We start from the raw sequence: 19,315 nt of genomic DNA, 5'->3' as shown, positions 1-19,315 counted from the left end.
ACTGCTCAATGACATTCACAGTTTAGGTTCTTATTGATCTTCACAAGATGGCACCTCAGTGGGAAGGCCTTGCCCATAACACCTTCCCTATTGTCCCAGAGTGGAGCAGAAGGGTTCTCCTTAAGGATGCTAACTTCTAACAGTCTCACCTGAGAGCACTTGACTAATCTGTAACTTTGAACTTCCCCTTTAAGGAGGACATTTTCCAGCCTTCTGTACCACTTGCTTTCTCTAACTGCAGACTTGGATGAGAGCAGTAAGCAGTAACCAGGATGTGGCCTGAAGGCTCTCCTGGGTTGAGATTTCCTCTGCCAAATTAGTCCATGACTTTGAATTCCACCCTGTTCAAGTTCTCAGGACATGGCAGGATGAAATCACATTCTTTGTCAGAATATAACATGAATGACTCCTAGGCCAGTTCTTGACAGAGCCCCTGTTTCCTGACGAAACTTCACAACCTCCGTTTTCTGCATTTTTCTTATCTTCTGCCAGAATGGTGGCCTCTGCTTACAGTATTCTAAAGCGTCTCAAGCCTCAAGTCCAGGCTGCTCCACATTTCTCCTGCAGAGCATGTGACCAGGGTTAGCACAGCTGCAGGTCCACTCCTAGGTCCCAATGTTCTTATTACTTTTTTTGTTGCTGTGTCAAAATACCTGACCAATGTAACTTAAGGAAGTTTTTGGGGAGATGATTTGAAGGCTACAGAAGGTACAGCATCAGAAGCAGGGGCCCCAGTGTATCTGTAGTCAGGAAACTGAGAGAACTAAGTACTGATTGTAGTCAGAAAACCGAGGGAACTAAGTACTGATTGCTGACTATGGCTGTTTGAATGAAAATGGCCCCCATAGACTCATAGGGAGGGGCATTATAGGAGGTGTGGCCTTGTTGAAGGAAGTGTGTCACAGTGGGTGGGCTTTGAGGTTTCAGAAGCTCAAGCCAGGACCAGTGTCACTCTCTCTTCCTGCTGTCTTCGGATCCAGATGTGGAACTCTCCGTTCCTCTCCAGCACCATGTCTGCCTGTGTGATGCCACTCTTCCAGCTGTGATGACAATGGACTAAACCTCTGAACCGCAAGCCCAATTTAACACTTTCCCCCTCTTGTATCCACAACACCAGTCAAAGGAATGGTTCTGCTCATATTTAGGGTGACCCTTTCTCTTCAGTTGACACAATCTAGGTAATCTTTCATAGACACACCCAGAGGTTTGTTCCCTAGGTGATTCTAGATCCTGCCACACTGACAATATTAACCAACACATAGCCCTCGTTTATGCTGCATTTTCCCGTGGGCATCCAAGTGTAATGTTTATTATAGCCAGGATGGACTTGTCTCCGCCTTTCCATTCCCCCAACCAAAGGGTCAGGCAGAGGATCAAATGAGATGAACAGAGAGAGGGAGGGAGGGAAGGAGAGGGAGAGAGAGAGAGAGAGAGAAAAAGAGAGAAGCCTCATAGGCACCAGGCACTCAGTAACCTCTGAACGAGGCACACCAGGAGGTTGCCCACTGTTGAAAACCTTGCCCAGGCACCGAGAAGAAAGAGTATGGGCTAGAAAGGAAGACATTTGGAAGCCGTGTCCACAATAGCTATAACCACTTACACAGAAACCCAAGAGGAATCAAAGGGAAATTAATTAGAATGAATCAGGACCACCATCTGAAAGGAGCCAAGCCTCAGGGTACCCACAAACCAGAAGCAAGATCAGCAAGGAGCCAGAGACTGGTGCTGGGAATAGAGCCTTCCAACAGCAGCCACAGACAACTGAACCAGGGCTCCAGCTGCCCCTCCCTCACCCACCCACTTTCCTGCAGGTGCCTGGGGAGCTGTTCCTAATGGGAGGCAGCTGTAGACTCTCCAGGTCCCAAGCCCATTCTCCAACAAATGGATATGCCCGTCAACTCCGAGAGCACATGATTTCCCCAGAATCCGATAGACTCTTTCAAAGATTCATATTGATGAAAATATGCTCAGGAACGGCCATGGGAGTGGGGAGAAAAGACGGGGTAAGGATTCATCTTGTCCACAGTCAGCACAGCTTTAGAGCTGTGGTGGTAGCCTGCAGAGGCTGGCACCCCAAAACACAAACACAGCAGAGCACCATTGGTGTAACAACTTCTAGTATTGAGAAGTGAGCCAGGGGCAGGAAGCAGTCAGTCTGCCCACTGGATCCAGGGTGGCACCACTGGATCTTCTGGCAGACGAGGACGTAGGTGCTGAGACAGGGCACGGCTAATTCACTGAACCTCGCTGCTTATTCAGTCCCAGGACTTGTTTTGTCTGGCTGCTGCTCCCTGCCCTTGGCAGGGTCAGTGGTTGAGTTCAGATTCTTGGCTCCAGAGCCGGGGCTCCTAGAGCTGCCCTTGGATAGGATGGAATCAGATTAGACCTCCTTTATAGCCTCCAGCCAAGGAATAGATTGGAAGACAATGTAGAGAAATGCTAGCATCGGAAACGCATTTTATTTAATATACACCCCGCCACCCCTGTCCCAAAGGCATAGAGAAACTGACTTCTAATCTCTTCTGCACGGGGATGGCACTGTCCACAAGAGAAGCAACAAATGACTGACACAAAGACACCTGGCTGACCACACAGCCACAGAAAATGAGAAGCAACCTCACAGAAAGTGACAGGCAGGCTGGGTGGGTGGCTGTCCAAAGATGAGCAAAGAATTCAATAAAGAAATGAAACGAAGAGATAGTCTGCCTCCTAAGCGATGGGAAAATTACAGAACAGCAAGACATAGCTGGCAGAGAGCGTGGTGGGAAGCCTGGGTTTGTAGGCACGTTGGCATCATCACCATCACCAAGAGCCATGAATCCTGATGTGGCAGGGGGTCCCCTTTACCCTAGACTATCATGGAGACATCCTCACCCTATTCCAGAGGAGGCTTGGGCATTGATTTTTATTTTTTTTAAATCGCGGTTTTATTTACAAGATCTAAGGCTGCAGAGACTTGGCTAGAATAACCCAGGAGTAGCTAGCAGCTCTGTCCCAGGCCACTCTGAACTCACAGCTCCCCAGAAGCCCCCACGAGTCTGCCAAGGATACATTGCTGCAAGCACACAGGTCTCTTAATGGGAGTCCATTAAAAACCAACCAACCAACCAAACAACAACAACAACAAAAAAAACTAGGCACAGGAGAGATGACTCAGAAGGTAAGGACACTTGCCACCAAGCCTGACAGCCTCCTCCTCAACACACAGATACACATATATAGTTCTTGCTGCGTGTGGCAGTGCACACCTTTAATCCCAGCATTCAGGAGGCAGAGGCACGCAGGTATTTATGAGTTTGAGGCCATCCTGGTCTACAGAATGAGTTCCAGACCAACCAGAATTACACAGTAAGACACTGTGTCAACAGCAAAAACAAAAGCTAGACATAGCTGCTTTTTGAAGAATCTCAAGAGAGAAAGGACCTTCTTGGATTCCCAGTTTGAATGTAATGCAGAGACTATCCCCTTGTCTGGCAATCACTACCGCAGTTCCATGAACCACGGTGGGGTCATTGGTAGTGCCTGATGTCATTGATAAACACTTCTCCCCGCTCTGCCAGCCAGAGCGGTAGTTCCTGGCACCTCTCTGGCCTCAGGTGGGCCCCAGTGGGAGGCAAGGACTGCTCCACAGGACTAGCACATGAAGCCAGGGGGAAATGTTCTCCCTGCAAGATTCCTTTTAAGAATCTAAAGTGCTCAAACTATCCCAAGAGCTTGAATGGGACCATCATCTGTGGGTGGAGTGTTTCCTCTGCTGGTGTTCCTTCTTTCTCTGTTCACACTGGCATAACTGTCAAGGAGCTTGCAGATTGGCAAACGACAGTGAGGCAGAGATGGGCACATCTGTATACATACAGAGACACATGCACGCATGTGCAGAGGTGTGCATGAAATGCACATGCGTGTTCTTGCTTGTGCAATGTGCACAGGTGTCTGCACATGGGCACCTGCACACACGTGGGTATGTGTGCATGTGAATATGTACATTTTGGTGTGCACTCCCACATGTGTGTTGCACATGGACAGATTTATATTTGTGTGGACATACGAATACGCAAGGACAGACAGACATGCATGCTTGTGCGGGTCTGACTATGCATCTGCATGTGTGTGCACATGGGCATCGGCGTGCTTATGTGTTTATGCATGTATGTCTGCACACACCTCAGCATTCCCAGCGAGCATCTGAGAGAGTCGGGAAAGCAACCCTGCAGTGTCACTGTGGCGGGGACAGCTGAGCGCCGGGCTTGGTGCCCAATGAGTGGGAAGTGGCAGAAGCTCTCTGCTGACCATGGCAGAAAGTCTAGCTGCTTCCTGTGCACGGTTAAAATGCCAGAGCTGCTGGAGCCGCTAGGCTGCAGGGTAGGCTGCTGTCCCTAGGGGAGGGGCTTGGTGTCCACGTCAGCCATGGCTGCTCTCTGACCGCTCCTGAGGCACACGCCTCACCCCAGAGTGGAAGTTTAGGGTTCTCAGATGAGCTGCACAGAGGCTGGAGATTCATTTGAAGTGGCACGTGGAGGCTGCTTTCTGCATCAACCTGAAGGAAGACACACAGGCCTTGTGTGGGCCTAGGAACCGTCATTGCCCCACTCCTGCATGGAGGCTGTGGGAAAGGCAGAGGTCATGAGGAGGCTAAGGATACGTGTTGATTATTTACTTGGAGGGGTGTGCACATGCCATGGCACTCATATGAAGGTCAGAGGACATCTCTGTGGAGTCTTTTCTCTTTCTGCCATGGGGGTTCAGGGATTGAACTCAGGTTGTTGGATGTCCTGGTCAGTTTTATGTCAACTTGCCATGCTAGTTATTTGGGATGAGGGACTCTAAATCAAGAAAATGCCTTCACTAGATAGGTCTGCAGGGCATTTTCATGATTGGTGCTTGATGTGAAAAGGCTCAGGTAGCTATGGGAGGCGCCACCAATGGATGCTATAAGAGAGCAAGCTGATCAAGCCACAGGAGCAGGCAGCATTCCCCGATAGCTTCTGCTTCAGTTCTTGCCTCCAGGTTCTTGGTCTTCTTGAGTTCTCGTCCTGATTTCCCTCAGTGACGCACTGTTACCTGGAAGTGTAAAATGAATTAAAAGTTCCTTTCGGTCTTTGTGTTTCATCACAGCAACAGAAACCCTAGCAGAGCTAAGACACTGGACTTGGCGGCAAACGCCATCTCACCAAAGGGAGATTCAAAGGGAAGGGAACCCCAGAGAGCAAGGTCTGTTTAACCATGCACAGGCTCTTCCTTGTTCTCGCTGGTTCTAGCTAGACCTGGGAAGCTGGCTGCCCTTGAGAATGTGGCCTTGTGTGTCTAGAGAGATCAAGAAGACTCAAAGGAGCAGTCTCAAAAGGCAGCAAACTCGTATGATCTAACTCTACCAAATAAAAGTCTAAATTAGGTGGGCATTTTTTTTTTGACAGGGTCTATGTAGAGTTCGCTATGTAGACCAGGCTGGCCTTGAGCTCACAGAAATCCACCTGCTTCTACCTCTCTGGTGCTGGGATTAAAGGCATGGGCTTCCAAATGACTGGCTTCTAAAGTAGTTTTTGAAGATCCTGTCCCCTCTACAATTGGTAAAACTTATGACGTCAGAATATGTGGGAAGGACTGTGTGGGTCAAGCCTTCCTGCCCAGAAGCCAGTTGTTTCTACATCTGAGTTTGTTATCTCGGCCACTGTGCCCTGGGTTGTGGTAGGATGAAGCTGGTCCTACCTCCAGGGGATCACATGGTAAAAGCCTTAATGATGTTTGAATCCTTCTGCCTGACAATTCCACTCTGAAGAATTCATGTCACAGAAGTAAGTAGACAGATATTGTGTCCTCTATGTTTTCCCACAGAGCTGCTTAAAATAACACTGCCCAGATGCCAGGAGGAATGAGGAGACGCTGCCATAGCCCTGTGACCACCACTGCTAACCTGTACTGTCACTACCAAGTCTCAAGGCAGACACTGTCTCTCCAACCCCACATGCTAATGTGATTGTCAAGGCTCACACAGCTACTGAGACTGGTGAAGAATCAGCTGGCTGCAGCTCCCAGAGTCCTCCAGGCCTCTCTGCTCCCCCTGCTCCTGGTGATACCCATCGTGTCTAAACCAGAATGCTCTAATGCTACCTTTGTTTACATGAAGCCGTCCTCCTGATTCATTTCCCCTGCTTTCCTGTTCTAAGGGCAGCTATAGGTCCCTCCTGGGAAGGACCTGTCCAGCCCAGGGGCCCCACCCAGGAAATTCCTCCCTTGGCCACTTCTGTTCCCCCATTTTTTGTTTTTTTTTTTTCCAAGACAGGGTTTCTCTGTGGTTTTGGAGCCTGTCCTGGAACTAGCTCTTGTAGACCAGGCTGGCCTTGAACTCACAGAGATCTGCCTGCCTCTGCCTCCCAAGTGCTGGGATTAAAGGCGTGCACCACCACTGCCCAGCCGTCCCTTTCTTTTTTAAATATATATTTATTATTTTTAAAATTAAATAGAGCCATCATTTCCTCCTTTTACTCCTTCTCATCCTTTTCATGGGCACTTTCACTCCCTTTCGGATTCATGACCTCTCTTAAGTTGTTATTGTTACATGTATGTATAAATGATGAATACATAAATATTGCCATATTTATATATGCTGAGACTTTAGTATTGCTTGTATGTATATGAATTCGGGGCTGACCACCTGATAGTGGATAACCAATGAGAGTTGCTCATCCCTGGGGCTGACTAGTTTTCCCCGTCCTTTGCTGTTTGTAGTTCAGTCTTGGGGCTGAGGGCACGAGAGTTCCCCCTTGCACGAAAGCATGTCTACCGGCTCTGTCATTGATTCAGGTCCTGAATGACACTCAGCCATATCGTGTCCTCTTCCTTTCGAGACAGGGTCTCACTATGCTGCTAAGCTAGTCTCCAACTCACTGGCTCCAGCAAGCTTCCTACCTCAGCCTCCTTTCCTTCCCCATCCTTCCATTTTCCTGTGATGTGTGTCTTTTACCTGCATGTCTATGTACCGTGTGTGTGCCTGGTACTTGTGGAGGCCAGAAGAGGATATCAGGGCCACTGCGATTAGAGTTGTAGGTGGTTGTGAGCCACCATGTGAGTGCTGGGAATCAAGACACAACACACAAGAGAGTGGTTGGAATCTGCTGCGATTTTACTGAATTCATGTTTTCATTATATAGCATTCAAACAAAGAATAAATCAGAAGGTCATGTATCATTGGTTGGCACAGTATGAAAGCTTCTTTTAGTCACATCAGCAATATTATAAGAAAAGTATATTATCAGGAACAGGTGTTAGACATAAAGCATCCTTAGAAGAGGAAATCTTGTCCTTGGGAATGTAAACCTCAGACAAGTGGTTTCATCTTATGAATAGAAAGTTTCTGTCTCATTATCGCTATCATGGCCCTTCCTCTTCCTAACCCTTTATTTCATCTAGTGACCAAATATACCTAATCAGTTCTCTGCACCTGTTGAAATATACTTTTTAGTACCTTCTTATGCAGCAGACACTATGGGGGTTGGGATCTAGCAAGCCTATCCATAAAGTTCAGAGTATAATATAACAGTCTTTGTCCATCAACATTAACCCATCTATTCCCTTGCTCATCATACACCCTGTGTATGACAAAAGTTCCGCTGTAGTCTTATACATTCCCATAGTGTGCTTCCCTATCTCAAAGCTCTTCTGAAGAGAATGATCCTTGTCTTGTATATATAAAGACTACCATTATTATGAAAGAAATTGTGCAAAGCTCATATCCCACATACTCGAGAATTCCGTCTGTGCCCCAAGGGCAGCTAATACCAGGCTATCTGCCATTGACCTCCAGGAAGCCTAGTCCCATGGGACATGTAGCTCCCGTCCGGCATAATGACATATATCATGTCACACAGACGACATTGGAGTTGGTGTGGCACCAGGGCAAGAAACCTCAGGGGTAAACACACCAAGATACCCTCTGAGATGAGTCACGACATGGGAACAGAGTTCTGTCCTGCCAGGACTGGCCAGGCAGCATCACTGGTGGCAGAAGCTAGTACTCTCACGTATGCTAAGTAAGGACCTAGGCAGTTGGCAGTGGAATCCTGGGGACCATTCTGTCCCTGGCTCCCACTCTGCCCTCCTGAGTTGCTGCCGAAGCCCAATGCATTGACATCCAGAGCTCCCCGCAGCTTCAGGTACAGGGCTGTTTATCTGGACCTCTTGCTCTCCAGGGCTGTACGTGGGCCCTCACATCTCTTTCTCACGGGGCCTGGGTCACTTCCTGCTGACCCGGAGGCACCACTTCCTAACAACAGACCCAGAGGCCTAGCCAGGCATGTACACTGGCTGGAGGCCAGGATCAAGTTCAGTGCCTTTAGTCTTCAGGGCCCAAAGGGTCCCGAGATGGCTGGGATCCAGGCTGTTCAGAACATACAGTTCCAGCTCTGGTGGGAAGTGCACTGGAATGGCAGAGAATTGTCTGGCTTTAAGACAGCCCAGGCAGTGGTGGCACACACCTTTAACCCCAGCTTTCAAGAGGTAGAGGCAGGCGGACCTCTGTGTGTTCAAGGCCAGCCAGGTCTACAGAGTGAGTTCCAGGGCTACACAGAGAAAGAAACCATGACTTGAAAAACCAAGTGGGGCGTGGGGACAGCAATGTCATGGCCCCTCCCTCTGCCATAGTGCCTGTCACCTGGGGCAGAAGAATCCTGAATCACAAAAGGGGTATGGCAGAAGAGGACAGTGTCTAGTGACCCTGAGTTCACTGGGACCTGGGGCCACACAACAGGGGCCTTGAGGTAATGTCAGAAAGTATAGGGCTCAGGTATACAGCTGCCATTGAAGGGATGAGCGCTCCTCTTTGCACGCCTATTTTTCAGCTATGAAGTCTGGGTGTCTGAGCCGCAGCGGCACAGGGCTGGTAGATACGAGCTGGCAGATTCTGGGGGTGGAATATCTCGAGACTCCAACTCCTTTGACAAAAGCACTGTGGCTCACATTTCCCAGCACCTGTAAAACAGAGATCCATCCAAGGCAGGGCTGCTCCACTCTACCTGAGTCCTGGTACGGGAGTCTGCCCACAGATTTCCCACCCTAGGCCTCCGCTGAGGCCACTGTTCACTGCCAGCCTCGGTATCACCCAGGCTTGCCTCGCCTTGCTCCCCTGCCCTCCTCATGTTGCCTGCCCAACACCAGCCCTCCAGCCCTGGCCACAGCTCCACTTGCAGCTTTGAGAGCAAATCTCGGCAGGGATGGAGGCCAGGCTGAGATGGGGCGGGGCCGAGGATTTGTGGGCAGTGCCAGGTGGAGGACGTCCCTAGTCCTGGAGCCAAAGCCCAGACCTCAAGGCTACAGTGTTCATGTCAGGCTGACTGCCCAGGGAGGGTGACAGAAAATCACGGAGATAAGTAGCAGAAGGTCCCAGAAAAGCAAGGGCACAGAAACCAGAGAGACCTTTTTGTGTTACTCTGCCTGACAGACACTCCTTGATTGACTCCAGAGAAGCCAGGCGGAGGGACAGGTGTTGTCTCCTTCCCAAGGACACTGCTCCAGCCACACATCGCCTCCCCTAGTACTTCTAGGAGTCTGCCTGGCCCTGGAAGCCCCAGCCGAAGACCTGTACCCTCACCCAAGACGGTCCTCAAAGACCAGCTGTCCCGCCTCTCATTTTACACTGGGGAAACTGAGTCCCCAGTGGCATCTCCTGTCTGCCTTTCTGTATGCTTGGAGACTAGCTGCACCCAGAGGACAAGGGGTGGGGAAGGGAGCAGGAGGACCAGGACCAGGGCCAGTGCCCTCAGTGTGCTGCTGTTGACCCTGGGTCCCTAGACAGTGATGCACCCACGTGGTCACTTGGGTAGGTAAAGCTATGTGCTCCTGCTGTCTAGAAGGGCGGACTCCCAGGCTGCTGTAAACCCTTCCTCACAGGGATGGACAGTCGGTAGCTGCAAATTCGTGACCAGCAGACAACTACCATTGACTGATGTCTTCTGACAGCTCACACTCGCCCTCTTCCCACGGGCTTTGCTTGGAAGGGGCTGCCCTGGAGAATTCCTTTCTGTGTGGTGTACTTCTGGTCCCAGGGCCGCTATTCTCATGTGAAGCCTCTTGTAGAATGCATTGCATCCCTCCCCATGCCTGTAACAGCGCTTTTTGCAAGGGGGCACGGGGGAGGGGCTCTCTCTGTACCTCACCTTATCCTCATTCCTCCCCTCCCTCCCCCTCCCCCGTGCCTGTACAGTCTGAATTCTGGACCTAGGAAATGGCTGTGTTCAGGCACCCCTGTGGCTGGCGACAGCAGGCGGGTCCAAACAAACGCTCCTCCCCAAGAGCCGCTGCAGAGGCTCCTGAGGATGAGAGGCCTGGGCAAGGAGGACGAACCAATAGGGGACCAGGGAATTCCCACTGGAAGGTGCTGACTCCCGTGGGGCGGAGTGCAACAACCCGTACCTGGGGGTGCATCAGCAGTCGTCAAACTCAAGAAGGTCGGGTGGGCGAAGCCCTCACTCAGCATCTAGGCAGATGCTTCCCCAGGTGCGCTCACGTCATTAAGAGGCATGCGGACCGGCGGTGAGGCAGAATGAGTCAGAAATCGCAATCGCCTTTCTTCTCTTTGCCCCGAAACTCTTAGCGTTTTTTTCCTTCCAAGACTGTGTGTGTGTGTGTGTGTGTGTGTGTGTGCGCGCGCGCGCGCATGTTGAAAGGCAACAACAACAAATCCGATAGTTGTGGTTCAGACGCCTGTCCGCGCGCGCCCCCTGCCGATCACACCTTTACCGGCGTCAGTGTCGGATCAGGCTGAGACCTGAAAGGCTGTCAAGGGTCTAGGTCTCATGTACATGTTTGGTGGGGACCACTCATTTCATCGCTGGATCTGAAAAGCCTCCTCACCCTGAAAGTCAGAAAGGAGACCCTTTACAGATAGAAACCCTAATCATGCCTCAGGGAGGGCTATGTGCCCTTATTCGGGTGACTCTGGTTTACGTGGGACACAGGGAAGGAAAAGGCCCTCTGCATTTAAAGTAGGCAAACACCCATTGCACCGCGCTGCTCCTGTGTCCTGCCAGCTTTCCCCTTCTTCCTCCTCTTCCAACAGTGCTCAGGAGGGTGGAGGCCTGCACTGAGAGCCCCAGTGCCCAGGAACCTGCTAGGCCGAGGTGCTGTTAGACACCAGGAAGCATAGTGTCTTCTGCCCAGCTCTCAGTCACATGGGCACCTTTCAGCAAGTGGTGGGGTGTGGTACCATGCTCAGATGCTATAGTTTAGTGATGCAGGACAACACTCTGATAGGTGGGGGATTCAGGAGACACCCTGAAACTTTGAATATGGGCCTTCTGGGCCCCAGGAGCCTTTGCTGCCAGTGTTTTAAAAAGCCCTCACCAAACCAACCATGAGGAGGGGAGCCAGAGAGACAAAACACAATACCTGGAAGATGGGTAGGGATTACGCCGACCTCCATTCATGCTTTTCTCCAGACCTGGGGGCCCAGGTCAGTATACTTGAGGGTTCCCGGGATGCTGGCCGCAGACCTTACACCCTTCAAGTCTCTCCAAAAGGTCTGTCTTAGTCAGTGTTCTATTGCTGTGAAGAGACACCATGGCCAAGAGAGAAAGAGAAAGCATTTAACTGGAGCTTGCTTACCGTTAAAGAGGTCTAGTCTATGGCCTTGGGCCTCCAGTGCAAAGATAAGGCCCCTGGCTCCTGATCCACACCTCCCCCCAGAATTGGGAACTTTCTTTAGTCCAGTGCTTTGCCTCCCCACCAAGGTGACCCGAGCTCATGAGCCCATGTCAGCAGCACCGCTGGCTCCCTCCCCATCCTGCAGCCCTGGCTGGGCCAACCAAGCAGGAAGAGAGGGACAATACTGTTCCTCCTACTGCTCCAAGAATCACCTTTCTCCAGCTGACCCCCAGTCCCATCACCCAGGACTCCATCCAAGACTCCAACGGGAAGCAGAGGTAAGAGGTTCCGCTATGTGGCACGGTCCTTTCCTCTGTGGTGCTACCTGCCCATTCTTTGCAGGCCACCAGGAAAGGTTCAGCGATCTGTACCAACCATCCCCAGGAGAACTCCCGCTAGAATGCCCGCATCCGTAACACCCATCTCTCAGCACTACACATCCCTTCAGGTCTCTCCCCACTTTCCCACTCCACCCCACCACGCCCGTCCTCCAGTCACCCAGTATTTGCTGAGGGACTCTTGCTGGCTAGGATGGCACTTTTGAGGAAGACTCCACATGAGGGTCTCCAAACCTTGGTACTGGCTGAGACCAAGAAGAATGGTGGCTCACATGTCTGGCTGAGGGATCAAGACCCCAGGCTCATGTGGCTTAAATGACAGCATCTCTGACATTTGCTGGTAAATAGAGTGAGTCACTTTAGGTAGCGGGTGGCAGACCAGGTGAGTCAGGAGAGGACAGGCACTGCTTGGCTCTGGTGATCCTGTAGTGCTGGGGATAACTGAGCACTTGGGAAGAACACCTTCTAGAAGAACAGTCTGGGAGGGCAAGCCTAGACACCCTATAGACTTCCTAAGACTGGGCAGGATCCCATAGGTGTCACCTACACAGTGGACCAGCCTCCCTCTCCCAACTAGATTGTGAGGTTCTTGAGGGTGGGGCTGGACTCCAAACAGCCCTGGAAGCAATGCCAAAGAGCTGTAGGCACAGAATCACCTCAAGTGGGAAGGAACCAATGCTTGGCAAAAGCGCAAGAGAAGGCCTGGGCACCTGGCAGGCCACGCCCCAAGAAATCTGCTAGAGACCTGAAGGTTGGAACCATTTTGCTACTCTCTAGCAAAGTGGCCAGAACCCGGGCTGCAAGCCATCACGTGGACTGCAGTCGGGTCACGTGGCCTGAAAGGCCAGCACGTGAAGCAGCCAGCCAAACACGAGGAGGGGCGGGGCAAGCCCAGCACGAGGTGGGCAGGCGTGAGGGGTGGGCGTGGCGAGGTGCTTGCGTGAGAGTGGGCCTCTGGGTGCTGGTTGGATGCAGCGCTCCCGGGGGTAGGCAGAGTGTGGGTGAGGACAGGGTGGCGGGCAGAGCTGGGGCTATCTGTGGCTTCCGGTTTTTTGCTTCTTCCCTCCAGCTTCGTGCCCATGGCGTCCAGAGACCACGAGCGGACGGCTGAAGCTTATGGAGTCTCAGGCTTCACTGGATGCAGGTAAACCATGGATTGACGGGCTTTGAGAGAGTCGGGTCCCCGGGCCTTTCTTTGCCCAGGGTCTACTTTTTGCCGTCGCCTTGCCTGGCACAGCCGGGCAGAGCGCCCAATCTTGGCGTGGAGAGGTGGGGGAGGGGTTATGAGCTGGACAGGTGGTCTGCCTGGATGACCCAGGCCTGTCCGCCACTGCCTTCCAGACGTCCACTCCAAATGCCTTGGTTCTCCAGGTGGGGTGCTGGTGGCTTTTTTGGTGTTCACAGGTGGTCTTGGCTCTGTTCTCTGTAGTAAGACTCCTCAGCCTGAGACTCGGGACAACTTACAGACTCCCTCACAGGGCTCAGGCCCCCGTGCAGTTCCCGGGGCTGCCGCAAATTGTGGCTCCTGCCTTCGGAGAAACGTGGTCAGCGAGAGAGAACGCAGGTGAGAGCAGCTTCAGGATGGACAGTGCGTCAGAGAAATGGGGGTGGAGGAGTCTGTGGCTTAGCCAGGTTCTACCAATTTGGACCAATCAGAATTAACACCAGATCTCCAAGTAAACTCAGCCTTGTAGAAGGAGGGCAGGGGCCCTGGTGGTCCACAGACTAATGTGTTAGGTTCCTCTAGCGGCTAGATGCCTGACTTGGATTCATTCTTACACATACCAGAACAGAGCTGCCTCAAGGCTGTGCCCTCAGTCTCGAGTTACTGTGTGTCACAGCCCCAGAGGCTCAGGCTGCTGGTGGGCTGACTTTGCTGCTCAGGAGGCCTTGGGGGCTGCTCGGTGATGGGTTCCGGAGGCTCTTTTCCCTTCTCGTGAAGGCTAAGCCTTTTTGCTTGTCTGGAAGCAGGAGGCGGATCTCCTTGAGCTGTGAACGCCTGCGGGGTCTGCTGCCTCACTTTGATGGCCGGCGGGAGGACATGGCATCCGTCCTGGAGATGGCTGTGCACTTCCTCCAGCTTGCCCACAGTATGGCTCCTGGCTGGGAGCAGCTCTCTGTGAGCTGTAAGCAGGTGAGCCCTGTCAAGCCTCTGTAGTGGATCTGCCGTGTAATAGCCTTGTTTAGGGGCAGCATCCTCCCTGCTTCCTTGGGCCCCATCCTTCAGCACAAATTGGCCACATCTTCTGCACCCTCATGATGCATTCAAACCTACCAGTTGGTGTTCTCTGGAGGGGGCACGCTTCCACTGTCTCTCCCCAATACTGTAGATTGATTAGTTGCCCGTATGTGATGCCACTGTTGGGGATGTCAGGGTCTCCATGTTCCCAATTCTGGCCAAGAACATTTACGCTTAGACTTCCCCTACCCTCTGATCCCAAGACACCTGCCTGATTCTCAGTCCCGTGTGTGTTTGTCACGCCTGTGCTTGAGGAGAACTCTGTTCTGATGACTTGAGGCCCAGTGGTCAAGCCCCTGGGTGGATGCAGGCTGACTCAAGAACAGGGAGGTGTTAGAGAGAGGTGAAATGTCAGTGCCTACACATCCTTACCCTGTTCTGGGCCCACGCCAAACTCAAGGGACTCCCTGGGCGGCCTTGGGTGTCTGATGGGGAGGCTGGGCGGAGGGCAATAGCCTGATCACTGCTTTCCCCACCCTGAGCTGCTCCTGCCTGGTGTGTGTGCCTTTAAACTGCAGGTTGCTCAGCCTTCCCAGGAGATGTGGCACATGTGGCAGGGAGATGTTGTGCAGGTAACCCTGGCGGATCAGATGGAGGACAGCAAGCCGGAGCCCGGGATGGCAAAAACATCTGGTGCGGCTCGGTCAGTGTCCCCGCGGCCCATCCCTGGGCCCTGGGCTCTGTCTGAGCGATAGTATTCAGATGCATAGTCGTACTTGACCCCTCTCACACCTTAAACAACACTGGTCATGCTCTCAGGGGCTTTGCCATGGTCCCTTGAGAGCCTGCTGTGACAGTCTCGCCCAGATGTTGTCAGCAGACCCGGGGAGCTGGGAAGAACGGGCTCACTTGACTCTTCTGCTCTGTGGGTCTCTGAGTTCCTTTTTAATGTCTTATACTCTTTCAGGGCACAGGACCCCCCGTGCTGTGGGATGCTGGGTATGGACCAGAAACCTGACACGGAGAGAATGTCAGAACTGCTGGAGAGATCCTCCTCCCCCGATGGTAAACCTCAGAGCACATTGTCATTCAGTGCGTGGGCTGGGTGACCTCTGACCCTGAAATGGTTGGCACTATTGCTTTGGGGCTACCTTTCCTGTGCCCAGAGTCTAGCAACAGCCGGCTGTCTCACCTCTGCCTGTCCGGAAATTGGGGTGACTCTGCGGCCTGAAGCCTTTCTAGCTATAGCTCCAGGCCATGGGGTATTGTTCCCGATGCCAAGCCCTGGTCAATAGGTACCAGTGAGTCACCAGGTGGGGTGCCTGAGGGCAGTTTACACTTGCCCTTTCTGGCTGTTTCGTCTCCCATCAAGTGTATTTTCCTTGTCTAGACGTCTCAGCTGGCTGGACAGGACTTCTAAGCAGCCACGTGTATGGGGATCATGGGGATAGGCAGCTGGTCTGAGGGAGGAGCTCAGGGTCACTGGAGCAGTGCTGATGGGCACTCCTGATTTGAGCCCATGGGGTTGCACACCTGGTTTTGGACACTCCTCTGCTTGGGTGCCTGTTAAATACTTCTGGGGTTCACATGTGCACAGCGTAGGACAGTGGCTAACCTTTCTGCTTTCCCCTCAGAGCCTTCCAGCTTGAGTCCTGGGCTCTCACCCTGGCTTCCTCACTCATGGCAATTAGCCAGCCCCCAGACAAGTGACATCATTTCTGGTGGGCTGCACCCCGTGGGATCCCTGGCCAGGGACACTGAATCTCCAGGCATACTGGCTGAGGAGACCAACTTGGTCCTGACATCTGTGCCTGATGCCAGGTGCGTACGTGTGTGTGTGTGTGTGTGTGTGTGTGTGTGTGTGTGTGTGTGTGTGTGTGTGTCTCTCTGTCTGTCTGTCTGTCTGTCTGTCTGTCTGTCTGTCTGTCAGTGTCACTTGCCTGCCTTCAGTTCAGCGCTAGCCTGTGCCTTTCTCCACTTCTGGACACTTCCAGTCCTGACTTTTATCTACCCCACATTGAGAGGAGGCCCAGGCAACAGGCCCAAGCCAGAATCACCATGTGGCTTTCTGATATGTGTTTCTAAAACATTTTTGTCTCCTAATTGTCTTTTGTTTGGGCTGATGATGAAATAAATTTGTGTTTGGGGAGCACATACCAGCTGGAGTGTGGGAGGCAGAGGGGAGGGATAGGGATGAAGCCATGGCTGGAGAAGCCAGCATAGATCTCTGTTCAGCAGAGCTCTGTGGCTAGGGCCTGCACCCTGGGACTGGGACTTCTATACTTGGTGCTGGTGGTCTGAGCCTCTGTGGAGTCTTTGTATGATTGGGATTGGTTACTGCTGAGTTTCTGTTGCCTAGATGCACTTGTCCACTAAGGGATCTTCTCGTCTCCAGATACGCCACAGGAGCGGGGTCTGACGTGATGGATGGAACACCCTTTCTGCTGGCCACCAACCCTGATTGGTGGTTGGGTGAGTGGGGCCGTGAGCCCAGGCTGCCTTTCCCCACACTGACCCTGGCTCGAGGGCATGTGTCCAACCTGACAGGACCAGGGAGACTGCCCAGGTCCAGCTTGCTCTCTGACCCAGAGTCCCCAGGTCGTCTTTCCCTCCTTGTCTGGTGATGGTAAAGTGTGGCCATGTGTGGCTCCATGAGCGTGTGTGGAAATGGCTGTGTGGAGTCCTGGATGTTTTCAGTAGTGCTCCTGGGTCAGCTCCACGGGGCCACCAGGACGTGTGGTAGACAGAGCATATGTTGTATGTCTTCACTGCCTCTCGGGTCCAGTGTTGAGGGAACACTGCTGTGGTTCTCCCACGAGTGGATCTCCTAAGCCGTGAGAGTAGGGTCAGCAGAGCTGGGCTCATCCCACTTACAGGGAGGAGAGAGTCAGGTTCACATTCCCTTCTCAGACAGAGGGACAAAGGGCTCGCAGAATGGCCAGGGTGGTAGCAGCGTGGGAAGCCCCTTAAGCTGTGACCAGACTGCGGCTGGTGTCAGGGCACGTGCCTGCCATACTGATGTTCCGTTTTCTTCCAGGGTCGGTGGAGGGCAGAGGAGGCCCAACCCTGAGCATGAGCAGCCCTATGGAGAGGGCAGAGGCAAGCCTCGTGGGGGATCCTGAGCCCAGCTCCCAGGAGCTCCATGCTGGCCCGCTAGAGCTGTGGGGCTTGGATTTTGGCAGCCCTGGCCTGGCCCTGAAGGACGAAGCAGACAGCATCTTCCCTGATTTTTTCCCCTGCTAGTTGGGTTATGTCAGCTTGGGGGCAGGGCCGCTCGGAGCATGTGTTTAGCCTGTGCCCCTGACCCTTGCCTGGGCGTTGTATTTGGGGTTTGGTTTGCAGCTGTGGTCTAATTTGAGGGGGACTGGCAGAGCTGCTTAGTGGAGTTTGTATTAAAGAGGAAAGTGGTTTTCCTGGCAGAAGCACAATTTCTCTGACTTTTGAGTAATTAATCCAATTCATTGGGCATATTGCCCCAACTCCATTCAGAGCACAGGCAGCTGTCTGGATGCATTCTAAGAGGTTCTCAGTTTGGTGGGATCCCTAAATAACCCAGTTCTGTGCCTTTCTCCCAGAGAGGTGCTAGAGACCAGGTGCCGTTCTCCTCCTTGGGGTCAGGTATTTGAGTTGGGTGGGGGCTTTCAAGGGGGTCCTGTGTCTTTTCTCCCAGTGCACTATGTCCTGGGGGAAGGGCTGGTTCCCCTTTTATGCCAGTCACCTCTGTACTTGCTGTACACGGGCTCCTGGCGACCCTCCGTGTCTGCCCACACATTCCACGCTGGGCTGCTGTGGGCAGACTGAAGATTGGCACTGGTCGTCTGTTCCAGGCCGGCTGCAGGCTTGTCCTGTTCTCTGCATTTGGAGACAGCTCCAGGTCCCTGGGACTTCCTCCCCCATATCAGTCCCTGTTCTGGGGCCAGAGCAGCCCAGCCCAATTCTTCCAAGAACCTTGAATGTGAGATCAGAGCTCCCACAAGGCTGCCCCCACAGTCAGTGGAATGTTCCATTCATTCCCATGAGTCACTGCAGACAAAAGCTCGGGAGCAGGTGGCGTGGGATGAAGCACTTGGGGGCTGTGAGCGCTGAGATCATCACACTTCCCAGGAGCTGAGAGGGCCACGTGATGGTCCAGGAGGGTCTGAGCGCACGTACCACTGTGGTCCAGGTGGGCGCTGAGCAGAGCTGTCCACCCCCAGGACCTCACCATCACCAGCTCCCATGGTTTACAGGGCTGAAGACTTTGGTCAGAAGAGGGAGTGGCTTCCAGGTTCCTGGCTGCTAGTGTGCCAGAACCACATCAGATCTCTTGAGCACAGGGATTGGGGCCTCACTTTGCTTGTTGGCTGTTTGAGCCTATTAGTCAGCTCCGGTTGTCTGAGTTTGCTTGTCTTCTAGAAGACTCCATGACTGTGCTTGTGTGCATATTATGTATGCTAAGGCCGACAGCAAGTGTGTTTGTGTGCCCATAGAGATGTGTATGCGTTTTTGTCTGTGTGACATTTGTGTATCTGTGTGTGCATGAATGTTGTATTTATGTTAGGGTATGCATGTATGCTTATGCCCATGTATTGGGCATAATGTGTGCACGTCACAGCCACGGGAGGGTGAGCATCCATACCTGCCCTGCTATGTGACTGCTCCCCTGTCCTTGGACATGGCCCACCATTTCACAAGCACGTGGCCTTAGGCGGAGCCAGGGTCCTGGCCTGCTGCTCTTTCTGGTTTTGTAGCCCTAAGGCAGGACATGGAAGGTTAGCTGTCTGGGTCCTACTCGACCCTCCCTGCAGATAGACTGGACGAGCTCAACCATCTCTGCAGCCAACTCTCTTTTGGACCTTTTAAACCTTGGGTGCCACTGTGGTCAGTGTGCAGCCTTACCTGTGGCACCTGAGAGAGGTGGGGAGCCTGGGTTGACTTGTTCAGAGTCATGGCTTAGGTCCTAGGGGAGGGAAGAAATTCCCACAGGACGTGAGGGGTGGACCCCACTGCAGGAGACAGGTGGTCTCTTCTTCTTGAACCAGAGATAAGAATGAACCTGAGGCCCAGCCGGGTTCTTGTGGGCAAAAGCAGTAATGGGTCACAGACCCTGCTCAGGTAGTGGGGGACCACAGCCCCTAGGGTCCTGGGACTGAGGGCAGACTTTCAGTAGAGTTGGGGACTTGAG

General features: G+C 52.7%; 1 protein-coding gene across 2 annotated transcripts; it reads left to right on the top strand.

Annotated features, from left to right (window-relative positions):
- Window positions 1-10,388: 10,388 nt before the first annotated feature.
- Sohlh1 (spermatogenesis and oogenesis specific basic helix-loop-helix 1) lies at window positions 10,389-17,563 on the top strand. 2 transcript variants are annotated; one of them, XM_075984438.1, is made up of 9 exons: window positions 10,389-10,488; window positions 13,042-13,116; window positions 13,402-13,536; window positions 13,944-14,106; window positions 14,730-14,854; window positions 15,119-15,216; window positions 15,786-15,972; window positions 16,547-16,623; window positions 17,189-17,563. In XM_075984438.1, exons 2-9 carry the CDS (start codon window positions 13,052-13,054, stop codon window positions 17,392-17,394), a joined length of 1,056 nt encoding a protein of 351 aa, XP_075840553.1. In that variant the 5' UTR covers window positions 10,389-10,488; window positions 13,042-13,051; the 3' UTR covers window positions 17,395-17,563. The 2 variants fall into 2 exon arrangements, with proteins under 2 accessions (XP_075840553.1, XP_075840554.1); XM_075984439.1 differs by lacking the exon at window positions 10,389-10,488 and adding an exon at window positions 11,796-11,912.
- The last annotated feature ends 1,752 nt before the right edge of the window (window positions 17,564-19,315 follow it).

The sequence above is a fragment of the Microtus pennsylvanicus genome, chromosome 9, assembly GCF_037038515.1.
Source record: "Microtus pennsylvanicus isolate mMicPen1 chromosome 9, mMicPen1.hap1, whole genome shotgun sequence".
Taxonomy (NCBI): Eukaryota; Metazoa; Chordata; class Mammalia; order Rodentia; family Cricetidae; genus Microtus; species Microtus pennsylvanicus.
Note: the sequence above shows the minus strand (reverse complement) of the source record. Positions and strands in the feature narration are given on the sequence as shown.